We start from the raw sequence: 24,319 nt of genomic DNA, 5'->3' as shown, positions 1-24,319 counted from the left end.
ACACTGAGAAGTTAAAATCTTTTCTATAGCAGCAGAAGGAACGTAATTAACGGTGAGTCGTTGTTTCCTGTTTTAAACCGTTGACTTCCAAAGAATAACCTTGTGATTTGCATAAATTTGAACTCGCTTACATGCCGTAACATTTTATTTTACTGACGGAGAACATTTTAATTCCCAGAGCTATAACTTTTCGGGTGAAAGAAGCAATAACCAAGGTTTCCTAAAATGTAGCTATTTTGACCAAATGATATATACCAGAGGCCATTTATACTAGTCAAAGTTGGCCTTTATTTGTTCCTTGCCAAGACACACAAATGGCGGCTGTACAAATACCCTTCGTTACAAAGCTGCAAACAAAACTTCAAGAAACTTATTACACGATTTTAAAGTATAAGAATGAAATAATATTTGTGCCAAGTTTCGTTTTCATAGGATTGTTTTTACGCTCCCGCTGTTTTCGTAAAGAAGCGTGAAATTCTGAACATTTTAAGCCGCGAAAACCGCCATTATATGCAAATTTCGAACTTTCTTAAATTTTGGTCGTAAAATAAATCGTTGAAACTTTAAACTATTTTTCCATGAATAAATTAACCCAAAGGTATGTTTTGGCGAAATAAAAGAAAAATCGATTTTTCGTGACTGTCTTCCGATTCTCGACACTCTCAGAAAATCACTCTTAAATCGAAAGCTAAACCCCTAATTGTGATTTTTTGCATTCAGCATTCAACACAACTGCAGTTCTGATGCCTTAATTTAGAACATCTAGCGGCCTTTGAGAAGCTAACCTGCCTTTGGCAAACAAGCCAAGCGGCCTTGCTCAACAGCTTTGGCGTTTACCTTTCCATCCAGTATTGTTACAAACCTTAAATTAGCTCCTTTTTCCTATTAAAACTTAACTAGTATTAGAGAAAGTTGTTGTCTGTAATAGTTTAGACGACGGAAGAATTGTTTTTAAATGGAATGCGAACCTCTCCCTTTCCGGGCTAAATCTTATTTTCCAGTCGGTAATCGAGAACCTTCAACACCCCCGTTTGTTTTTATGAATAAAACGCAAGTACATAACTATTTGGGATTTACTTATTCCAGCAAACCTCACTTGTCTATTGCTGAGCCGATACATCACCAGAAAGGACGGCACTTTAGTTGTCCTCTCGAAATATTAAACCCGGAACACAAATATATAAGAATCCGCTCGCAGTCCTAATTATGTAGCCTACTTTCAGTCGTTTATAACACGTTAGGCTAGCGTACCTTGACGGTGGCTTAATCTGATTTCAAACAATATTTTAACTCAAGGCTTGAATTCTATTAGCTTCCCCGGCGATCGAAAGCAATCAAAGGTTCACAAACGACAAGCTTTTAATCTTAAGTAAACCATCCAAAATGCAAATCACGAATTCAATTTGCGTTATTGGAAAAATAGAGCCTTGCAATTTGTACCTTCCCGATGGTTGTGTTTAAATTTCATTAAAATGGAACATAAAACCTTGTTTCTCATTGGTCCATTGACCGTGCGAAGTACGAAACAGAGGTATTAAAATGGAATCGTTTTGTCACCAAAATTGTAACAAACCTAGACGTTCTGTGGACTGAACGAAATTTTATTTCACTTTCATCGAAAAGAAAAGAAAATGGAGATATTTTTGCACTTTTTGTGTTTGTTGGTTTGGATGTCCACTGGTAGACACTATACAATTACGCCACAATGAGTCGTTTATCTTGATAGCAAATGTAGACTGTTTCAAAAGTTAAAAATTACACATGACAACGCTGTTGAAACAATCCTAGGCCCGGTTGTTCAAAGCTCAGTTAAGCTAACCCAGGATTAACAAGAATTTTGATTTCAGTTTTGTACCTTTTCGGTGAGGTTTTCTGTTTATAATGTTTGTCCTTCAGTTTTGAGCTTGACTTAGCTCAAACAACACAAAGCGTGAGCAGGAAAAAACATTTCTGTACAAGAAAAATTAATATTTCGGTTAACTTTTAATCCTGGGTCAGCGTTAACCGGCTTTCGAACAACCCGGCCCTGACCTATTTGTCTTTTTCAATATCACGTTATTCATCTTGTGCATTTAAGAATTGTGAGCTACGAAAACATTAACTCACTTTCGTCATGGGAAGCCTAAAAATTTCTTACAAGGACCCGGTTAAATTGGATGGCAGTTTATTTAGAAGCAGGTCCGGTTGATGAGGTGTCAATATTCCTAAAAGAAAATGGACAGCTGTGTGTTTGAGCTCAACTTAACTGCTTTTGAGAAATAATAATGTTGAATGCCATAACTATTCAAACAACCGGCACCATTAAATTTCGTTTTATTTAGCGTCATTGTTCTTAGCGGATCTGATTTAACTTTTTTTGGAGACGAAATTATGACATAAATAAACTCTCATCAAGCCTTGTTTGAAAATTTCAGCAAGATTTCTCAAATTCATTAATTATTCATGTATGATGACCCAATCAGCTTGCATCAATTGGGTCAGGTGCATGTATTTTGATACCCAATGAACATACCGACCAAGACACATTCGATTAGTTCAAAAATTGATCAAGGCACTGATCAAGAAACTTGAATTTTTATCAGTCTTAATACTAAATACAGTATAAAACAACACTCCAAATTCAATTCCCAAAACACTGCATTTTAAAATTCTGAACAATGCGGTTTAAAAGTTGTCAATTACCTTTTGTCATTAGCGTCCAGGGGATTCAAAGCTTCGGATCCATTTTTCTCCTCCAATAACGCTTGAGGGCACAAATGATACCATAAACAGTCTTGGGAGGGTATCTTCCACTGGACTTTTTAGCTACCTCCATCACGAATTTTGACAACCAATAGTTCAGCGACAGAGCGTCCATTCCGGCAATATCTGCGCTCAGAGCAGTAACCTTGTGTAAATCGTAGTCCTTGAAGAGACCACCACAATCTGATACCGGAACTTTAGCCTCTCTTAACCTCTGCCATTCGGCAAAAATGCTCACAGCCCACTTGTTTTTATACTTAGTTGAAGTTGGAACGGCGTCATTCACCAGAACATTTTCTTGAGAAGAAGTTTTAGGAACGCGAAATCGTTCTGATCCGGACTCGGCCTCCATCACGCGGCGTATGTTAATCTACCAAAAAACCCGCCCGCATCGCCGCACATTAAATATTCATTTCATTTACCACGAATAAGACACAAACAATAGCCTATTGAGCACGCCTTCTAATTACCTATTCTTCGGAAATAATTCTACTAAATTTTCACACTAGTTTGAGAAGCCAGCTCAAAAACTCGTGCTTCGAAACAATAAAAGCACTCTGCCTTCGGCGTCGTGCTTTCATCCGTTTCTCGGTGTTTGGAACCCCTGATGAAAAACTCGCACTCGATTTTGACCTATTACGTCACACTTTGCTCTTCTTACTCGGTTTATGTGTGTGAAGTGGTAACGTTCATATGCTTCGTTATGAAGGACATTACTAAAAATTCCCCGTAAGCCAGTTTTAAGCTTTCGTTGCTGTAAGCGAGCGGTTTTAGTAAGAAAGCAACCAGTCGATGTTTTAGGAAGGAAAGCAGCGTGGAATGAGTGAAGATCCCAGTTGAAGAATCTAGCCAGTCAAGTAAAGTGTCTACTGAGCCACCTTTTCCTCGTGGCAAGACCCCGCCGGCTAGGAGGAACAGACGAGAATAAAGGTTCGGCAATGGTTTGCTAAAAGGTCTCACTAACAAGTTCTAACACAAGTTACTCAAAGTTTGGTGATGTAACTGTAGACACAAGTCCATTACCAAGCTTATGATTGAATTGTAACTATTTTGTAAAACAACTGTTCAGTGCTGCATGTCAATTTAAATATCCCGAGCATTATGTTTTTCTGTAAAGAATTAACTAATTAAATACTACACGGTAAAGTCGCACCAAATGTATTCGCTATATATAATTATGAAGCTGAGAAAGCCGTTTTATTTTATTTCGAAAAGATTTGGGAAATGAAACAGGTAGAGTCGTGAATTCATGATCTTAATTTGTATTTACTGATTATTTCAAGTTTTCTTTCATCAGTTTTATGTCTCATCTTCAAAGTGTTAAATGGAATATAGAGAAATACTGATGAACAAAAGTTACAGAGCTATAGCTCAGGAGTGGCGGCATATCTCGTGGATCATTTTTATAAAGAATGCAGGGCTTTATTGTCAGACTAGAACTAGAACAACGCTAATTATGAAAAGAGAGCAGAACGAAGCGCCCAATGTCATTGTGCTTCCGCCAAACAGAGAGGTAAACCAGTTTCCCGAGTCTTCTCGAGAATCCTCTTCGCCGCCGAGTTCATTTCTAAATGGCGAATGTTTAACGAGTTCTTTGTTACACATGTTGGCGTGACACCATTTGATGCATGTGTTTCCATGACATCCCGCTGGTTTATGCCAGTCTCGACCACAGCCCATGTTCTTTATTCTTCCTCTGTATTCAAAGAAGCAGGCGTTTTCGTAATGTTTGCATTCCTGGGGCGAGTGAGCTATACAAGCTGACAGGTCGTGCCGTTCATTGGGTGGACACATGTGGCAACGCAGAGACGAGCCTGTTGACGAATTGAAATGAATTCTTTAACACATTGCACAAACATTACTGATCAGTAACAAACAGTTGTGGGATGGTTTTAGTAGAATCGAGGTGATTATAAAACAGACAGATCTATGTTCACCTCGCTCTTACATAAAGAACTTATTCCGCGCGTGCTGATCTCTAGAATCAGTTCAGTGGCATTCTTTTAGTCACTTTTCTCTTTTAACCAGAGTACAGAGCTGTGTATGAAGAGGGTTTACACCATAAAAAAGGGAAGAAATCTTGCCGAGACTTCGGACAAGTAACGAACTCCGGGACTGTAAATATAATTTCCACTGTGAAATGTATTGCTACATCGTGTTTTAATTAACAAATAAAGAAGCCTCGACTGTGCTGTGTTCTGTTGTAAAGCACGCAGGAAGCGGTAGAGCACGAAAGAAGTGTAGGGGAAAACACGAGACGTAGTCGAGTGTTTTTCCCTACTTCTTGAGTGCTCTACCGCTTCCTAAGTGCTTTACAATAGAACAGAGCACAGTCGAGGCTTCTTTATTTGTTTTATGATAAAGAATCAGATAACTTCCCCACGCATTCGGCTGAATTTTCAAACCAAACTTTATTTTCCAAACGAGCAAAAGTGGCGTCAGCCGTGCACTGTTCTCTGATAAAGCACGCTAAAATAAGCCAATCACAATCCTTGTTAGAATTGTTCAAATAATTTGATTGGCTAACGAAGCGACAGCTGTCAATCACAAACTGGACTTCAGCAGGCTTTCAGTTTCGAGTAGTTTGAGCGGCTTTCGAGAGAAGAACGATGCCTTCAAAGTTCGCTTTTAAGTTAATTTTTAAATACGGATCTAAAGGCAGGTAAAGGTTTATAGTCCAGAGGAATCCAGCCGTATTGTGGCCCATGAAAACGAGTACGTTTCCAGTGGAAATTACGAAATGCCGAGTTGAATTTGAAAGGAGCTACAGTTATTTACGGCTTGTAGCCGCATGCAGCAAGATTGCCCGAACTAACGTAAAAGTTAGAAAGACTTAACGGCTCCCACTGGTTCTACTCCGAGCACAAAAGAGAATATTAGAGCAAGTTTTGCACTGACCACTCATTGGTTTACTTCGCTGAGACGACCGGAGAATGAGCGTTACTACACTGCATGTAGGTGTTGTTTGAGCAAATGAGCATTTTTAATTGTAAATTTACAAAAATAAAGCTTCTCATCATAAACAGAGACAATTCAATTGTTGTTTTCTGTCGTTGTTTTACTTCCTAGTATAATTTCTGCCTTCGTAACAAATATAATGTCTTTATCGAAGCACTGTTTAGGTTGAGAATTTGTTTATTTCGCTACAGCTGTAGATGTTTTGTCGGTGGGAATCTAGCAAAACTTGTTATTTTAGTACAGTTTTAACACAACTGTTGCTAACAATGGTCTCTGTGAGCCATATTTACTGCAGAAAAATAGCTCGCTTCCACTGCGTCTGTCTGAGTCACAGGGGATGTTTAATTTGGGTCAAATTTGTCAAAATTCCGAAGCAAAAGTTTGGAAGCCAACTTACCGTCATCAACCCGTGCTCTGTTCTCTGATAAAGCACGCTGTTTCAGCCAATCAGAGCGCGCGTTATATGGAAACTTTATTATAATATGGTGTAAATCACGGAAATAGCTGCTTTATCGTTTCGGGTTATAAGTCTATATTTAAAGTACAAAACGCCCAAAGTTCTGGGTATTGTGATAAAACGCAACGGTTAGTTAAAGAGGCTAGAAAGATAGTGGTGGAAGCCCAGGGGGTGGAAGATACTGAAAAATATTGAACCCGAAAGAGAACAATCTGTTCGTTTGATTTTAGTTACTGCTCCTTTCTTACTAACTTAGAAATGTAGCAAAACATCGTATTCACCGTTTTTTGACTTTTGAAGAGTACGGTTTAGATATAATAGCCAATCGAAGTTCCAGAATCCTCTATTACTTCATGGTATATTTAAGACGTATCCATCGAAGTGGCGATCAATAGTTACAATTATCCCGCGTAATCTGTCTTGATACTTTATTGACAGGGCTGAAGGCTGAATGGGCTAAAATCAGACGATATTAGGTGATATTGAGCACGAAACGCACTCTGTACTGCTTGATAAACTGTGGTGGTGATACAGTGCTTTACATCGCCGGATTAGAAGAATCATGGGAAACTATGTATGTCGCTGGGTCTCTGGGCATTGGGAGAATTTCTTTTTGTAGATTAATTGGTAAAATGGCCGGCTGGAATTCTATAGTTATATCTCAGTTATATCTTAGTGTTTCAAAGGGAAGTAATTCATGAGCGTGACATAGATTAGGGAAAAGTATCGTGACAACACCACATAATCGACCAAAAATAACCCTTGTTTTCATCTAGTCGCATGTTTGGTAGCCTACGAACGCAGACGTATTTCCGGCTGTCGCTTGTCTCCGCCGAAAATAACGTCTGCGAACCCGAGCCAGGAAACGATTTCGGTGACTTAATGACTTTTGTTTCTCCTTGGCCAATCAGATTCCATGATAGAATGAAACTCAAGTGCTCGCAGCGAATACCTCGGTTAGTAGTTCTGGGGCTACTTGAGCTAAACTGTGATTGACTTAAAATTCCTACGTCACAGAAATCGTTTCCTGGCTCGGGCTTGCAGACGTTATTTTCGACGGAGACAAGCGACAGCCGGAATACGTCTGCGTTCGCAGGCTTCATGTTTGGAAACTGTCCTTTAGTCCACTTATTACCTGCCACGAGTAATAATGAGTTGACATGCGGATACTCAATTCACACCAATCCGCAGGAAGCACTTGTATTAGTTCTCGTGCAAGTAAGATAACTTCCTCTCTTTTTGACTCTTTTATAATAAATTCTTCCTCTATTTGCATGTGACATCTGGGGCGGCTTTTTGATCTGTTTCCAATTTCGTGCCCTGTTTTGAGAGGAAGTGGTCAGTATTGACATTCGTTTCATTTGCATGAAATGCAAGTTTTGCAATGGGACTGCATGCTGTCTGATTCAAAAGTAATTGTATGAATACGACTCTGAAGACTGTCAAAATTTAGCAGTCAGTTATTCGGCGTTAAAGCGGCGTTAACAGTCAGTTATTCAGTCAGTCAGAATCCAAATTGGAGTAGGACGTATTACCTGTTAATAATATTACATACGAAACTTTCCAAAGTACTTTTTAAAATTCGACAGGTATCCAAATTAAAAATTTGATTGGTCGGGGGCGCGCATGTTATGCATCTTGGGCTCAATATAATTATGTACACACGGAAAGTCGCGTATTTCACAAGTTTTGAAACCCGGAGACATTTGCCATTAGAGATAAAAGCCTCCTTAAGAAAACCGGAGAGGATGGGCGGTTCTGTTTTTCGATTGGTATTAATTTACTAATCGAAAGAGGAGAGTTCCATTTTCGTCACGTTTTACGTCCAAGTTTGCCTTCTAACACATTAACAGTGAAGTTGAGAAGTTCAATGTTGCAAAAATCATGAAACTCCAAGAAGAAATTCGAAATTCTCAAATGTAACTGCTCTTAGTTAATGTTACAAGACCTTAGAACAGTCAGTTTACTCTGGAGAAAGTTGCTAATGTACCAAGAGACATTTTGGTCATCAGGCGGTACAGCGACCAGCTGAATGCTATCGAGCGTCAGAGCAAGGGTTTAAAAAATTCAGTGGATTTTGGCAGGATTGAAGATTTCATTGATTGTGAAGGAAACTTGTATCCAGGGTTCAGGTAGGAAATGTGTTCTGAAGTTATTTGGACTGGCTCGCGTTTTAGCTCGTTTTAGAACATGTCAAATAACCTTATTGAGCTTAGCCGTTTGGCTGCTCCGATTATTTAACTACGAAACGTTTGGAAGTTTTTTTTGGTGATTTTACATACGATGGGCATTATAAGAAAACCTTGTTATAAACACTGCCTAACCCAAGCTTAACTCAAAGAATTTCGGCGGCCTCGATTATGGAAGATTTCCGTTCTTGACTATTAGCAAAAAGGTTTGTTTTTCTTCAGACATGACTAGCAAGGGATATAGAGTTTACTGAATTGGTATGGAAACCTCAAGTTGCACGTCGATCGAAATTCGAGTTGGACTTCGAGTTATCGTAAACAGCGTTCCAATTAGCTTGAGCAGCGTTCAGGTTCAGTGTCAATAATAGAAATTGTAACTTATATTCTTAAATTAGTCTTGCCAACTCCAAAGGCCGAACTCGATTTTCCATCTCGATGATCTCCGACCCTGATTTAATCTAATATCAATATACTAAACTTAAATGTAGTCAGGTTTGTAGTTTTTCGTACCTGATATGATGAATGCTGCAAAGCAAAATGTGAACAGATGTTTGTTTGGATATTTCATAGTCTTCAACAGTATTATGGGAGCAGACAATTAGCATTATACCAAGCATGTACGTCACAAAAAGCGTATGTCGTCACTGGTAACTCTAATTATCGTAATGATCCAGCGCGCGGCCGATCTTTGAGGCAGTGACATTTCAATCCAGTCGCTACCGATCAAACAAAGGAACGAACGAACGATCAAACCAATGGATGACTTCATGACTGAGCTGACTGACGGCGAATGAATGATACATGGTAGCTATTCAGAATATTCAGTTTTCAGAACAAGAAATGTTGCGTATCCGGAAATTTTTATAAGCAGATTAACTTGTTTAAGTATGGCGCAGGATATTACTGAGCGATGGGCCGGAGGTCGCCGTTCTCCCCTTCAAGTTCAAGGCTCAGTCGACTAATCAATAAGTTTCAAGTTTTCCTTCTCACCGTACAATGTAGATACTAATAAATGACCCATGTTTAGAAGGATATAAATTATATATAACCTAAATTCTACACAAAACTTGTTGCCATGCCTGCGCGTTCGAACTCCAGGAGTACCATCGCTTCGCGAGGAATTAGCTTATGTTTCCAGTTTTTGTTTCCTTATTGGCGAATTTCTTCATTTTTGATTATTATAGCCATCGTGTATAGTTGTATAGTTGTGTTTGTATTGTTTGAAATTTAAAACATGCGCGCCTTCAGTTCGTTTTGCTATATTTAGTAAACCAGAATTAGGGGAAAAAGGGTTTTTTTTTAAATTTCCAGTCTCACAGATCACGAGCCTAAAATCTTCATCAAGGAATTATAAAACCAATATGGCAACAAGGTGGTTATATGAGGTAGAGATACGAAATGGTAAGGCCTATCCTGATTGTACTGGCAGGCCAACAACATTTTTGTCTTTTTTCCCCGGTAAATTGGCTTACAAGTGGGTTTGTTCACGCAACTTTGTCATCGAATTGGCTTACTTGCCGTCTACAAACCATTCGTACTTGAAAAGATGCTAACGAGCGAACGATCGAGTAACTCAGATACTAAACAAAGAAAGATGTATTAAAGAACAGTTTATTTCGAACTACTTTTTGTTAGTTGCGGTTAGTTTCAGCTAAGTTCTCCAAACGTGTGTTTTCGGTGTGAAATTTTGTGCAAAGTTTGAAGTTGTACTGCAAATAAAAACAATTTCTATCAGTCGTTGCGAATCATTTGAAATCCGACTTTTCTACCGTAAATTGAGTAGAAGAAAGCAAACTGAAATTACTGTTGAACAGAGTTTCTCAGGACTGGATGACTAGACCACAGTGCAGGACCAGTCGTCCATTTTACGGCTGGTTGGGAAATTCAAATAACCATTCACTTTCAGTCTTCCCAGCGGTCGATATTTTAATAAAAAGTCCCAAAATGTCAACTATGTTTTGAAACTTTGTTTGCTTCATTTACCATCTGCCTAGGGTAATTATGAGTTGAGATGTGGATACTAATTTCCGGCCAAGCACCTTGTTCCTCTTTGCATACGATCACTACTACTGCTCTGACATATTATATGGCAAAGGGTTATTTTTGGGACATTTTGTCGCCTGTTTTTGAGATGCAATATCTTGGCTTTCCTGAGAGGACGTGGGCGACCTAGGAAGTTGTTACCTACACTGACATCTATTAATTTGCCTTAAAGGGTGTTTGGAGCAAACTCACGAGAGGTCGCACGTTTAAAAACCAGAGACATTTATGTTTATTTCTCTTAAGGTAAGGAAATTGAAAAGAATTGCGAACGACTGGTTTATACTGACAATATCAGATATTTTGGTTAATGCAGCCAATGTTGCTCAAAGCCGTTCTGCGTCCTTGGTCCAGGTTGGTCTGTTTTGCCGGTATCTTCACAGCAATAGCTCGTGAGCGACATCAAACCATAAGATGGTTTTTTCGGTAATGTAAATAACCTCGTTCATTTTAATGGAGTAGCAAATATTGTAGAAAAGATGTTTACAATGTTTGCCTCATTAGCATAAGCGATTCACTTTCTCATCGGGCGACAAAGACATCAGTTCTGAATATGATTGAAAGGGCATACCACGATTAACAGTCCAAAGGAAATTGAACCCGATGTATGGCACACATTTTGTGCAACGCGGGCCTAAAAACTCAAGATTTTTCAGAGTGTATGGGCTAATTAGCGCTTTTACCAGCCAAAAATTTTGCAACTTTTGAAAGCATCACCTTCAATATTACGCCAAAAGAGCTGATACTTTCGCCATGCACTAAGTTTCATAAATTCCTAGCCAATATGATACCTTATCCGTCCACGCAAAGTCGTATGCTAACGACGAGGCGAAATAAACAATGACGCCTCCAAAGATTACCCGAATGTTATCCAAAAACGGCAGATTGTGTACGTTGAAAAACTTTTACTTTAACATCTGTTTGTATTTCATTTCCACCAAATCAGAGTTCTGAATCGTCCAAAAACATGAACCCGACAAAATAACTTAGTGATTAAATGTGAGAAAAGTGTTGCCATGTCAACTTGATGGTAAGAAACAAACGTGTAGAACACTGAAATTTTTAAATTTCCTTTGCCAAAAAAAGTAATTAAGTCCTAAACTCTCAAGCTTGTGGTAACAAAAGCAATCAAAGATCATTGCTCGTCTCCCTAGAAGCTAGTGTAAACATCGCAATTTTTTTAATTATTGCCGAAAAAATGTATCCCTCCCATGAATTAAAATGCTCCAGTTTTTTTCAGTTATCAGTTTTGCGAGATGATATTGAGAAAAAAAAAAAAATTGGCAGCTTGATTTCATGTAAAGAAATCTCCAGGGCCAAAATATTCTAATACCGATTTTACATATTATTATTATTATTTTTTTTTTTTTATAGATAAGAAAATGAGAAACAGTTCTCAGACAGATTTCAGAGACAGCGAGGATGGCGGCCATATCTCTACCGACAGCATCTTACGAACAATAGCTTACTCCGTTATTTTCATACTTGGGCTTGTGGGTAACGTCTTTGTTCTTTACGCTTTAAAGCAGAAGAAGAAAAGAAGAACTGCAAACGACTGTTTTATACTTAACTTAACACTATCAGATATTATGCTTATTATGTGCATTCCAGCTGATGTTTACTTGGAAGTCAGGAATTTTCCGTACAACATATTAGTTTGCAAAGTTCAACGCCCTCTGTCCACGCTGGTCTATTTTGTCAGCATCTTCACTTTTACAGCAATGGTTCTTGAGCGGCATCAAGTTATAACTAAACCTTTTCAGCCGAAGATGGAGCGACAACGCGCGTTTCTTGTAGTTGGAGGAATCTGGGTACTAGCTTTGTTTTTTATAGTTCCATTACCTATAATAACATCAGCTGGCGCCAACGAATGCGAGGAAGAGTGGCCTAGCATTTACAAAAACCTGTATACGGCTATTCTTGCAGTTTTTCAATATTTGCTGCCTTTAGCAATCATCACTGCAGCGTATATATCTATTGTTATTTATCTTTGGAACGAGGGAGCCTCACAACAAGCGCTTAACATCCAGGGCGATATCGCCTTGAGGGCGGCAAGGAAAGATAATATACAGGTCTTAAAAGCAGTTATCATTGTTGTCATCTTCTTTGCAGAGTGCATGCTCCCAAGTCAGCTCGCGTGGTTGTTGTGGGAGTTTGGTAAAGCAAAACACAAGGATACTGCAAAACATTTATTGAAATTTGCTCCTGTAACAAGCTATCTTCATAGCTGTGCAAACCCCTTAATATACGGAACTTTCATGGCTTTTTTCCGTAAAGAATTTATACTACGGCTAACGAAATGTTTTTCATGCTGTTATGGATTTATCTGTGTTTTGAGAAGAGGGACAATCCATCTCTACCAGGTCTCCTCGTCCCGCAGAGAAGCGCGCCAGCAACATGATAACGGAAAGGCCAATAATGACATCATTAGTACAAACAGTGAGACACGAAGGGGACGTGACGGGTCTTCGATTGTGACGCGCAAGGAGATCTTGGATGCTAAAATTGGAACGCAAAGAAATTTTGGATTTATCAAAGAAGAATGCGAGGAAAACGAATCAGAGACTCACCTCTAACACAATAGGGAGTTTACGAAGCCACGACGCCGACGCCGACGCCGACGCCGACGCCGACGCCGACGCCGACGCCGACGCCGACGCCGACGCCGACGCCGACGCCGAGGACAACGTCGATTAAAAAATGATTTATATTTTACCAACGAATCTCGCAATACACTTAAGTCATTTACTTTGTTTATCACTGTCAAAACTATCGCAAAACTAAATCCGGAACACAGCGATAAATTTGAAATAAAAATTTAAAAAATTAGCCGTCATGGTTCACGTTCTCCAGACAACGCAAAATTTGGTCATTTCACGTTGTTGTTTTGCAGAGGACGGCAAAGAAATGTACCAAGAATTATATGGCAAGTGCACAGCCATTGTACTGCTCATTAATTCTTTTGTTCAGTGACGTTCCCGTCGCCGTTGCCGTCGTGGTTTCGTAAACTCCCTAATATTAAATACGATGCCTGGTCGAGTTCGACCACAATTTGCTCAAAAAAGGATTATTCGAAGGGGCCATGTTTAATCTGCTTTCAAATTCTCGAAATACGAGTGTGTCAAATAAATAAGGCTGTAGGTAGAATCAAACTGAGAAGAAATACAATGGGTTATTTTACTCTTATTGTCAAGCCTCTCATCAGCCTCTGGCGCGGATATGAAAGAAATCCTCATAAGAATAAAAACTTTTATTGTTAACACAAAGTAAATTCCAATCTCGATGAAATATTGATTTCAGCCGAGCCTCCGGTAACGAATAGCTTCTGTAACCTCCCATAAACCGACATCTCTCCCAAGTGGACACTTTGATTTTTCTACGTTAAGCTCTAAGACAATTGCTGCAAGTCTATTTAGATGAACAGGGGTCACATTAAATACTTCTGAGTCGAGAAATAGCCAATCATGTGGCATGCCGTTTTGCGCGCGTAGACAGTCCAAGACAGCTTAACACGCATTTTCATCGAAAAAAAAAATCCACAAAACACCCTCGCAGCGTGCGTGGTAACATTTTCTGCGAGAAAATAAGTTACCATGTCCAAAAATAACTGAGAAGGTTAACCTTAAGAGTATGGCTGTCATGCATATGGGCGATTAATTCTCTCAACCTTTTTCCTCTCTTGCCCAAAGTTTGTCACAGACGAGTTAGGCTGGAATTACAATGGAGCCGCCTTAAATTGTAAATACGAATATTGAAGCTAACTTACCATCAGTCACTGGGCTCGCCCTTATAAAATGACATTAAAATCATCGTAAAATTCACTTTTTGACATTATCTGGCCGAAATCCCAAGTAATATTAAAGAAACACAGCTTCTAATTCCTCAAACACTTATTTACAGACACTTAAAACGGGAATAAAAATTCAGTAAAATTACCTCTGTTCAGGCCAGAACTGCTGTCAAAATATATGATGGGCCTGTGCGATGAGGAACGGAATACAGATTCCAAAATAGAACGGGAACGGCTGTACACCGATTGCCCCATGTTCAGGAGCCACTGAGCTCGATTTGTGGCAAATTGATAATAAATCATTTCAAACCTCCACTGAATAAACAGCAGTGAAAAGCACAATAGACTTAAAAACAGATCCCAAGATATTTACACTTTTTATTTTTTTTTCGTTTTTTCAGATATTGTATGTCTTATTGCATTTATCAAGTTGATAATCTATCCAGTCAGGTTAGCTCGGACGAAAATAGCACCGCTAATTTTTTTTTATTATTTTAATTGTGATCCACACTGCCTACAACTCTGGTACGTCTACTTACCAAATTTACAACAGTAATACAACTACTAATTACAACAGTAATACAACTACTTCACTACTTACAGTACGATGCAATTACAGATGCTAGTTACAATATATACTACAATTTGCATAACTTACTCTACAAAACAATACAATTATTTATTTAATATTTATTATTTATTTAATATGGCACCGCTAATTAAAATGTCAATGTGTATCTTGTCTCCTACGTTGCAGGTAAGATACGTTTTACGTCATAGCTGGTAGAGTTGATAACCTTGTTCATGAGGACTCGTACCCCCAGTATCCAGGTGGTGGAAAAAACAATCTTGAAGGTCCGGACTCAATCATCCATGGAGTAAGGAGCGGCACAGAATATTTGTGGCATGTACAAACTAGAGGCGACGTTACTTGCGTCTGAGCAGTAGCTCCACCTTCATATGGTTTTCTTCTTCCCTTCGCTCGGCGGTTCGAGAACCACACCTAAACAATGATAACAACAGCTACTAATGAAAAAGAATTATGTTTTACCTCAAGTCTGATTGGTTCCCTACTCAAGGTATATGGCGTTATGTACCATCAACTACTTATATGAAAATATATACCGGTGCAGTACTCTAACTTCAAGCCAACCGAAAACTTAGTGGTCACTTTGCGAGTATACTCACTCCCGCAGAAGATATCGGGAAGTGAATGTATGAAATATCATATTTTTAACTGCAGTTCTTGTTTGAGAGTTAGGTTTCAATGATTTTAGCTAACCGGCAAGCTCTTATGGTTACCTCCAAAGTTTAGTTACTTTGATACATATTTTATTGATTTAAAAACAAAATTTTTCATGATTAATTTTGATATTTCCTGTGAGTTCGAGTAATATAGAACATATGTTTAAGTCTCACTTTGGAAATATGAGATTCTTGGCCATACCATAATCATCATATCATCATGGTATGGCTGCTAAATAATGACAACGTTAAATGTTACATCAACCGTAAACAAAAAAGGTCATTATTTTACGGTCGGCATATGATCTAGCAGCACCGAGACTGTCGGTAAAAAAGTCAAAGTCATAAATCTGAGTTTGTCCATTCAATTGTCTGGCATTACCTGTATTCTTGTTTCGTGGATTCCCAGCTTGTGAGATAACGTCTCTCGATCCCATGCATTAGGATACGGATTCCTCTCAAATTCAACCTCCAGTTCATGAAGTTGACGGCTTGTATACTTTGCACGCTGCCGACGCTGCCGCCGAATCAACGAACTTTCCTCTTCTGATACGGAGTCTCCCTCAGTAGCGGCAGCATCTGTTGAGTCATGGGTACTGTCATTAGACTTTATTGACTTGGGTACAGAGAAAAAAAAGTTAAAACTCAACAGAGAGACTGCAGAGTTTGGGATCTTCCTGTTCGAATCAAAACATGGCCATTTTTTTTCCCTTTCTTTTGTCATCATTAGACTCCACTGGATGCCGATCGTGCATCCTTATTGTGATCTCTTGCAATCTAAATGGACTTAAATAGGTATATTCGACAGCAGCCTCCTAATTGAATATGCCTCCAAAACTCCTTAGGCGAAAAATTTCTCAGAACTTTGCAGAATTCTTCTTAATGAATGAGCAATAGACATTTTTTACTAACATTGCGATTATTTGCCTATAGAATGACGCTTTTAGTAACTGATGTTGAACCATTAAGATCAGCAAGGTAGTTATCAGTTGAAAGCCTTCTCGGCCTGCCCAAGAATAGGACCCCCTCACTGCTACCTTACCTGAGCCATGTTTACGGGGCGACAATTGGCGAAAAGGGGTTAACATAATATAACTGGCTCCCACTCCAAAACCAATACAGCTTCACTACAGTAACGAAAATGTAGGGGGAGGAGACATAAAAATTACATTTGCAAGCAAACGTTTTATCATTGTTGCCAAGAAAGGGCGGTGCAAATATGCATAAATCAAATGAAGGAAACTTTCCTTAATTGCATTTTCCTTGCGAACAAATAGTGCAGTCTGATAAGAGCCATCAAGGTCAGCCTGATTGAACAACAGCTTAGCAATGTTGATTTTGGGATCAAATGTTATGAATTTTACTAGTACAGTAGATGTCAATATTATCAAGCCAAAATCCGTTTAAGCGTGTGCAAATTCAGTTGTCTATTTTCCAAGCAGCGTTATCTAATCTTTACTTATTTTTGTATACGTGATCAAAATTAAAACGGGTCACGAATTTTGGAGTTTTGCACGTCCCCGCAAATGATCCCCCTACCGCAAATGATCCCCAAATTGTACCGCAAATGATCCCGGGACCGGAACTGATTCCACCGCAAAAAGTTTGGAATGGCGTGGACTCCATGGAAAGTCTATGGATGGATACATATTTTCTTAATTATTCTAGGTGAAGAAAAGACAAGTACCTCAGGCATAAAAGCAGCAATAAAAAAAGTTTCTCATACTGCGCAAAATACTAAATTGACATGTGTCGACTGCATTGATTTTTCGTTTAGGACACGCACTGCAAAAAGAAACTTGAATCTTCGAAGATACCTCTGCCATCTTATTAACCGCTTAGAACTTTTCCCTGTACACTTCTTATACCTGCGTCCTAGATAGCCACGGGCTCCCACGAAAGTCTCTAAGATTCCTTCGTGCTAGTTACCGTAGTAAAAATGTAGTCAATCCACTTGGAAATTCTCAGTTGTCTCCAAATTTTAGGATATAGTGAACATCCTGCATGTGTTATCATACATCTCAGGCCCGCACCCAATAAAGTCATTCAGGGAAGGATCCAGCTAAACAACAAACTTCAAACACAGGATTTCGTAACGTTGGATATCATTTTTAAAGTTGTGAAATTTGCATTCAAATCGTTCATACTGCACATTTTCTTGCGTTTCATATAGTAACTGTTGTATCAAAATATTGTATTATTACTGTGAAACTCAGAAAACCGTGAATACCAGGGAAAAAGCCAATTAAGCGTGAGACAACTAAACCGCAAACACCAACGGTGATAGGCCACGTTCTGGTCACGTTCGATATATCAATGTTCTAACATGGCTCCGAGGTTTTCAGGACAAACTTCTATGTTTGGTGTTGTTTTCTTTGTATCCAAGTCTCTCCTGGAAATTGAAAGACAAAGGAAACTTTAAAAAATTGCAATTTTGACCCGAAAACCTCGGATCGATGTTAGAATATTGATATATCGAACGTGGCCTATTGGTTATGGTTTTGAGATTTTCTCGCGTGTCCTAACTTTATAGTGATTGGTTCAGTACCAAATTAACCTTTTGGAATCAAATCCAAATGTTCACGGTTTTCTAAGTTTCACAGTCATAAAAAAAGCGATTGCATAAATTTAAAATCCACTGTCCAAATTCCTGAGTCCTCACGTTTCCAAATTTTATCGCGAGACGACCATTTCCGGTCCGGAATCATTTATGGTACAATGTGGGGATCATTTCCGGTCCTGGGATCATTTAATTGGGGGATCATTTGCGGTAGGGGGATCATTCGCGGGCCGGGATCATTTGCGGGGCCGTACAGTTTCTCGTGCGATTGAATTAAATGCGTAAACATATTTTTAACCACCAAAGTGGACTCTGCCTACGGCCTCGTTCATTTTCGGTAAGCCTCAGATTTTTTTCATCTTGATATTTGCAAGTTTTAGTCCTGTTTCATAGACAAAAAACGTAAATAATTTAAAAGCAAACCTACTGGGGATTGTTCATTTCAGATTTCTTTATACTAAGAAGAGTCTATAGAGTTCTAATTTGAACATACATTTGACCGCACAATGCGATATAACTTTCGCAAATAAAAGATTGGTTTCAATATAACAGATTGGTTTGAATATAACAGTTTTAAATCGCACCGTTATTAGAGCCGGCAAACAGTGCCCAAAAGTTAGGCACTTTGATTCCGCCTTATTTAATCGGGAAAAAGGTAAAACTGGTCAGTTCCGAACCGAAAGTAAAAGGTCGGGTTAACTTGACGAAAAAAATTCCGCGACATTGCGAGGAAGCATTGTTCATTCATCTTACGATGTCTTTGTTTGTGCTCCGTCATTCGGGGTCTTTGAGGCAAATGTTAGAAATTAATGATAGGAAATTTGAGAAGTCCGTGTTTCGCAGAATTTTTGGACATACACTTACCTTGGTCTTCTGGACTCTGAAACCCCGTTGAATTTTCAACTGGAAGGTTTAAAATGTCCTCAATAGAATGAGATGAAACGTTCCTGCTCATCTGCGAATTCTCGTCATTCTTCTTGTACCCTTGCTTGTTACAAACTGCACGAGCCATCATTTTATGCTTGATAAGCCGGCTGATCGAGCTTAGTGAAGGCAGGTTCTCTCGGCTGCAAACATTTTCGTTAAGAAGGCGATCGCGAAGCTCCCATGAGAAAATCCCTGGCTGCTCTCTCCTATACTGCTCTATCTTTTCCTCTATTTTGGGAGTGATGACCCTTGGTCTTCCGACATTAGCACCTCCAGGATTGATAGATCCCGTCTTTTGGTATTTTGACAGCAGCTTGCTGATGCAGCCGTGGGTAATTTTCAAGCGGCGACTGATGTCGCAAGGGCGAACGCCCAGTCGCGCCAGTTCGATGATCTCTTCCCTGATCTCTTTCGGTAAAGGCTTTCCATTGATGTAAACGCCTCCCAGTTGATTCACTCGTCCTAGACCTATAAGTTACATTTCCTTCAATATTAATTGTACACAGAGCTATGCGATGTGAAACCGAGGATTGATTGCATGCGTTGAGATTGCTGACAGGATAGCATCGAGAGTGTAGATAATATTTTGATAGCCTAATGTTCGACTTAATCACTTGTGTCAATTATTGCTAAAAACGCTGAATCTGCTTCTATCTAAATTTTGTTTTTCCAAGTGGCGAAACAATTACACGATATTGATCTCCTTCCTTTCAGGCATGCAAAAAGGAGCAATATGAACAGAACTACCTGTCTCAGATATGTCAAAATCCATTGCTTCCACGGAAAAGAGCACTATTCTCGTTTGGCAGCCACACGTCTATCTCGTGCAATCATTCTTTCTCAAACAATTTAAGTTATATGGTGACTAAGTAACTAAAATTGAGCCGTGAAGAACTCGTTTAGAACCTCCTACCCAAAGGCGTATTCCAATTGTATCCATCTTCCATTTCAGCTCACAAAAGGGTATTGTGAACTATTGACTACTATGTCAGTATAGAATGAGTATAATTGCCTTTTTGATCAAAGTCCCCAAACAAAAACATGTCCTTTAATAAGCTATTTGTGGTTGTAACTGGGAGGTAGAAATGTATAAATATAAGGTCATTTTTATAAGGCATATTAATAATAATTACGTTTACCTCACATGAAAATTTCCTAAGAACACCTTAAAATTATTATAAAATTACTGGCCTAAATCAATTGCAGGTTTTTGTTTACATTTAGTATCAGTAAGAAGTATATATTCACTGAGATTTGGTCCTAAAGGTAAAAATGAGGATTTAATTGAATGCTATTTTCTTTTGAAGTTCTTTGTTTCTTTCTGTGAATATCAGTTAGCTTCGGGACACCTGTCGTGCACTATTCTGTTCATTAAACAGTTGCTTTAAAAATTTGAGAGTTCTTAAAGTTGAAGTTTTGATATAAACGGGTTCACCGAATCCTGTCATTTAAAATTTAAGTTTTGCACACTTTGAGTGAACAACCTTGTTTCGTGGAAGTTGAAGTTAACGTGACATTAACTTTTCATGGATACAGTGAGTTTTGTTACATTGTGTCAAATTTATCCGTTTTATTTTGTCTTTCTTTTTTGCTTGATGCCTGAATATGTCTTAGAAATTCTCTTCATCGTCCTCTTTCATACCAACTGCTGAGTTGACGGAATAAGCCGCTGGAAAAGTTTTCAGCTCACACACTTTTCTTCACATGTCACTTAAGTCCTTCCTATGATAGTTCTAAGAATTTTTTTTTTGTTGGGGGGGGGGGTGGGGGCGGGGTTAGCAGAAATAATTATCTGTCTCCTAGGAAGCTGTGAGCAATTGGTTGGCACGTGGTGACATGCGGTGCAGCATGATTATTTCATGAAAACAGTTCGAGTGATCATGATGTACTTTGATGAAATAGTTTTTACAATAACCTCAATAACCTATAAGACTTGTAAGGGTACTTCAAGTAATTAAACCGCATGTTCACTAGCAATCATTTTTTACCTTAAAATTCAATACGAAAATTACCTTAAAAGAACAGCGTCCCGGCTGGTATATTGTGTTTTAATACGTATGGGACATATAACTATGCTTAACTTTCTTGAAATAGAAAGGAAAAATCGAAAAGAGGCGAAAGCAAAGAAATATTAACTAAGAAGAAAAAGAGTTCAAAATTTTACTAGACGGGCTATTTTGACTCCCTGACTTGCTCTCACAAAATCAAATTTGATGAACGGTATTCCACATCCATACTTGTAATCCTGCACTTCTTCCCAAAATACTTGTTCTGTTTTGCTCTGTAGAATCTTTTTATCCAATTTATTTGTATATTTGGCGGGATTTGCCAATGCAATATGGAAATTAGTAAAGAGAACTTTTCCATTATCTTTAACCCTTGATAGAAATGGGCATTTCCACACCCTTAAAAAAAAGAGCTTTTGGGACCGATATTTCAACAATGATATAATAATAGAGACTTTGTTAACGTGTCAAAATTTCCTAACTGAGGGAAAGTGCCCTTGACGAATTGTGGGCAGTTAACTTGTGATTATCAATGAATTAAAAATTTACAAGTTACTGTCACTAAAACTATTTATAAATGCCACAATGTTAAAATGTGCATTGATTAACGGTGCAAGATGTTAGGTTACTGAGCCAACCGTACCACAGTCAACAAAGCAAACATGTGTGTTCCATATGCTTTACAAGATAGTTATCCGTTATCCAACATCAAACACGTTTATAAAATTAATTGAACACCAATGACCCCTAAGGCTAGCAAATTTCCCAAAAGGTGTAGAAAGGTTTTCTATCATGCAGTCAAAGTTAAGAATGCTCGAGTGAAAATCTTCTAACAAATAGATTTTTTTCAACTTATACTGCAGTTATATAATTAGTTAAAATGCGGAGCAACGACCTCGTTTCACAGATGAAGCATGCGTTTAAAAAAAAACGCTGATTTTAAACAATGGATGTGGGTGTGTTCAAGTGGGTCCATTGCTTTTATAATCCAAATGTTGCCATCTTTGTCATAAAGCTTGCCTCTTAAAGAGGCATTTGACGTCGTTGTACACCTTACAAAGGGCTTAAAAGAACAGAATTGAATTTCATGTGGGGAAAAATTTCAAACTCCCTTCGTATTTTTTTTTTTTACTATGACGAGCTCTGCCCGAGAAAAAAATGTATGCAAATTAGGTTAAAAATAAGCCATGGGTGGATTCAACACACCCGCAACAACTGCAACTGAAGAACTTAGTTCGCACCTTAGTACGATTGAGGTGCCGCTTAGGAATTCTCGGAATTACCTTTTTCACACTTGCCGGCGTTCAAAACACACACACATGGAAACAAGAAGCCTCTCTTTTCAAGATTTCTTGACATAACTGAAAATGTTTTCCAGATAGAGCACGCGAAATTGTCGGCGTCACTCGAGTAGAGACCTTTAGTCAAGTCAAACACTCGCGCGAAACGCACAACGCGTACTCCTAGTATTTATTGTCTAACTCTTTTTATTGATCCACACAGAACCCATGTTGGAAATCACCAGTTCACCCAACACTAGTCTCGTCTCAAATCTTTTATTCGTCACAAAGCTCACCAAAAATCTCAACCGTCATCGAACACGTTGTTTTTCTACTCTGAATTACAGATCATTCCTTATTGTAAATGTATTCTATGTTCACGTGATCAACTTGTGGCTCAAGCTTAGTTACATTAATCTGTTTGGTTTTTGATTACTGTCACGGTCCTTGTCACGATATGAATTTCCTTTTTTGTCATGCACCTATGAGTAGCGCGGCCATGAAACTTTAACACCCTCACGAAATGAAACTAAACATGACAAGGGAAGTTCAGAAGTCTAAAAAATAAATTCGAAGGCCCTCCTAACACGACTTTTTCGTTTATCATATATTTGCCAAGCCACGCTGAATGTTCACGACGGTGATATTTATTTAGGGCGCCGCCAGCCAACATTTCTTTTAGCGAAAACATTCGGATGTGTCGAAAACGAAGACCCAAAAACGAAGACCGAAGACCTAAGACCCTCTGGTCTAAAACGAAGACCCTCTGGTCTAAAACGAAGACCCTCTGGTCTAAAACGAAGACCCACCGGTCTAAAACGAACACCCATCGGTCTAAAACGAAGACCCACCGGTCTAAAACGAACACCCACCGGTCTAAAACGAACACCCACCTGTCCAAAACCTTTTTTTCTTCAGGGAAAGACTATACACCAGGCTAAATAGCTCTCATTTTTGTGGCGAAAAGTTGTTGCGTAGGTCAAAAGATGACTTATCTTCAAGTCTTTGTTAAATGGAACAGTCCCTACATTAGATTAAGTGTTCATTTAAATGTGTCGGAGTTTGAGTAATAATTTTTGTTCTGATAGCACAGCTCAGATGTTTTTGCTACTTTAATTAATAGGGCTCACACTGGTGCACTTAAGGTAACCCTAGGGACACCCGCATGACCTTTCACTTCAACAACAACAATCAGGAGCCCACGGGCTCTTGCAACAATTTATTGCGAGTCACGCACAGTTCACCTTTGCGCCTTTATTGATAAGGACAGTAAAGCAAAGTAATGAAGTCACCTCATCATAATTTGCTCATATGCATTTGAAAAATAGAATGTTGGTGACGACAAATTATACTAAAAACGTCACTAAAACGTATATTTCTATACTGTTGGAGTTTCATTGCGTTGCACAATTTGACACGTTGTACCGACTAAGATAAAGCAACTGTCAAGTTTGCTGCGCGCTCAGATGACATTTTAATTTATGCGCTACAGAAACGAAAGCAATTTAGCCTAGTGTATAGTCTTTCCTGAAGAAAAAAAGGTTTTAGACCAGTGGGTCTTCGTTTTAGACCAGTGGGTCTTCGTTTTAGACCGGTGGGTCTTCGTTTTAGACCAGTGGGTCTTCGTTTTAGACCGGTGGGTCTTCGTTTTAGACCACAGGGTCTTCGTTTTAGACCGGTGGGTCTTCGTTTTAGACCACAGAGTCTTCGTTTTAGATCACAGGCCTTCGTTTTAGACCACAGGCTCTTCGTTTTAGACCACAGGCTCTTCGTTTTAGACCACAGGGTGTTAGGTCTTCGGTCTTCGTTTTTGGGTCTTCGTTCATTAATTCTCGCAGAACACAATTAGTGACCTAACATACATACATACATACTTTATTGCTCGTCCCCACGGGGCTTTTCAGAGTCAATGAAACATCTAAAAGGACTTTGAAATAACCGGCCTTCAAAAACTTAAAACCCAAAGCCAAAGAACGCAACTCACAAGCGAGGTTTTCTTAATTCACGGGCTATTCACGGCTATTCATAAAAGCGCGGTCAACATTTCATAACGTTTCCTTTAGCGCGGAAAACGTGCATTAATTCTAGCTTAATGATACTGATTAGTCTACAAAACGAAGACCTA

General features: G+C 38.8%; 3 protein-coding genes across 3 annotated transcripts in view; 1 reads left to right on the top strand and 2 right to left on the bottom strand.

Annotated features, from left to right (window-relative positions):
- The window catches only part of LOC145479610 (uncharacterized), a 385,465-nt gene that overhangs the window by 103,339 nt on the left and 257,807 nt on the right, over positions 1 to 24,319 (bottom strand). The gene's annotated exons all lie outside the window — the stretch shown is intronic.
- On the top strand, positions 6,328 to 13,013 carry LOC145484266 (galanin receptor 2a-like). The gene is made up of 2 exons (XM_081462910.1): positions 6,328 to 8,289; positions 11,761 to 13,013. The coding sequence occupies exon 2, from the start codon at positions 11,769 to 11,771 to the stop codon at positions 12,960 to 12,962; it is 1,194 nt and encodes a 397-aa protein (XP_081319036.1). The 5' UTR covers positions 6,328 to 8,289; positions 11,761 to 11,768; the 3' UTR covers positions 12,963 to 13,013.
- LOC145484256 (paired box protein Pax-7-like) lies at positions 14,768 to 19,715 on the bottom strand. Its single transcript, XM_081462900.1, has 4 exons — positions 19,656 to 19,715; positions 18,846 to 19,376; positions 15,804 to 16,000; positions 14,768 to 15,179 (listed from the first exon to the last, which is right to left on the bottom strand). Exons 1-4 carry the CDS (start codon positions 19,678 to 19,680, stop codon positions 14,979 to 14,981), a joined length of 954 nt encoding a protein of 317 aa, XP_081319026.1. The 5' UTR covers positions 19,681 to 19,715; the 3' UTR covers positions 14,768 to 14,978.

This window comes from Orbicella franksi, chromosome 1, assembly GCF_964199315.1.
Source record: "Orbicella franksi chromosome 1, jaOrbFran1.1, whole genome shotgun sequence".
Classification (NCBI taxonomy): Eukaryota; Metazoa; Cnidaria; class Anthozoa; order Scleractinia; family Merulinidae; genus Orbicella; species Orbicella franksi.
Note: the sequence above shows the minus strand (reverse complement) of the source record. Positions and strands in the feature narration are given on the sequence as shown.

Coding starts and splice junctions, on each gene's coding strand:
- LOC145484266 (XM_081462910.1), top strand. CDS start 11,769: ATGAGAAACAGTTCTCAGACAGATTTCAGAGACAGCGAGGATGGCGGC.
- LOC145484256 (XM_081462900.1), bottom strand. CDS start 19,680: ATGGATTTTGACATATCTGAGACAG. Junction 19,377..19,655: donor TTTTGACATATCTGAGACAG/GTAGTTCTGTTC, acceptor TGTAACTTATAG/GTCTAGGACGAGTGAATCAA. Junction 15,180..15,803: donor TCCACGAAACAAGAATACAG/GTAATGCCAGAC, acceptor ATCATTGTTTAG/GTGTGGTTCTCGAACCGCCG.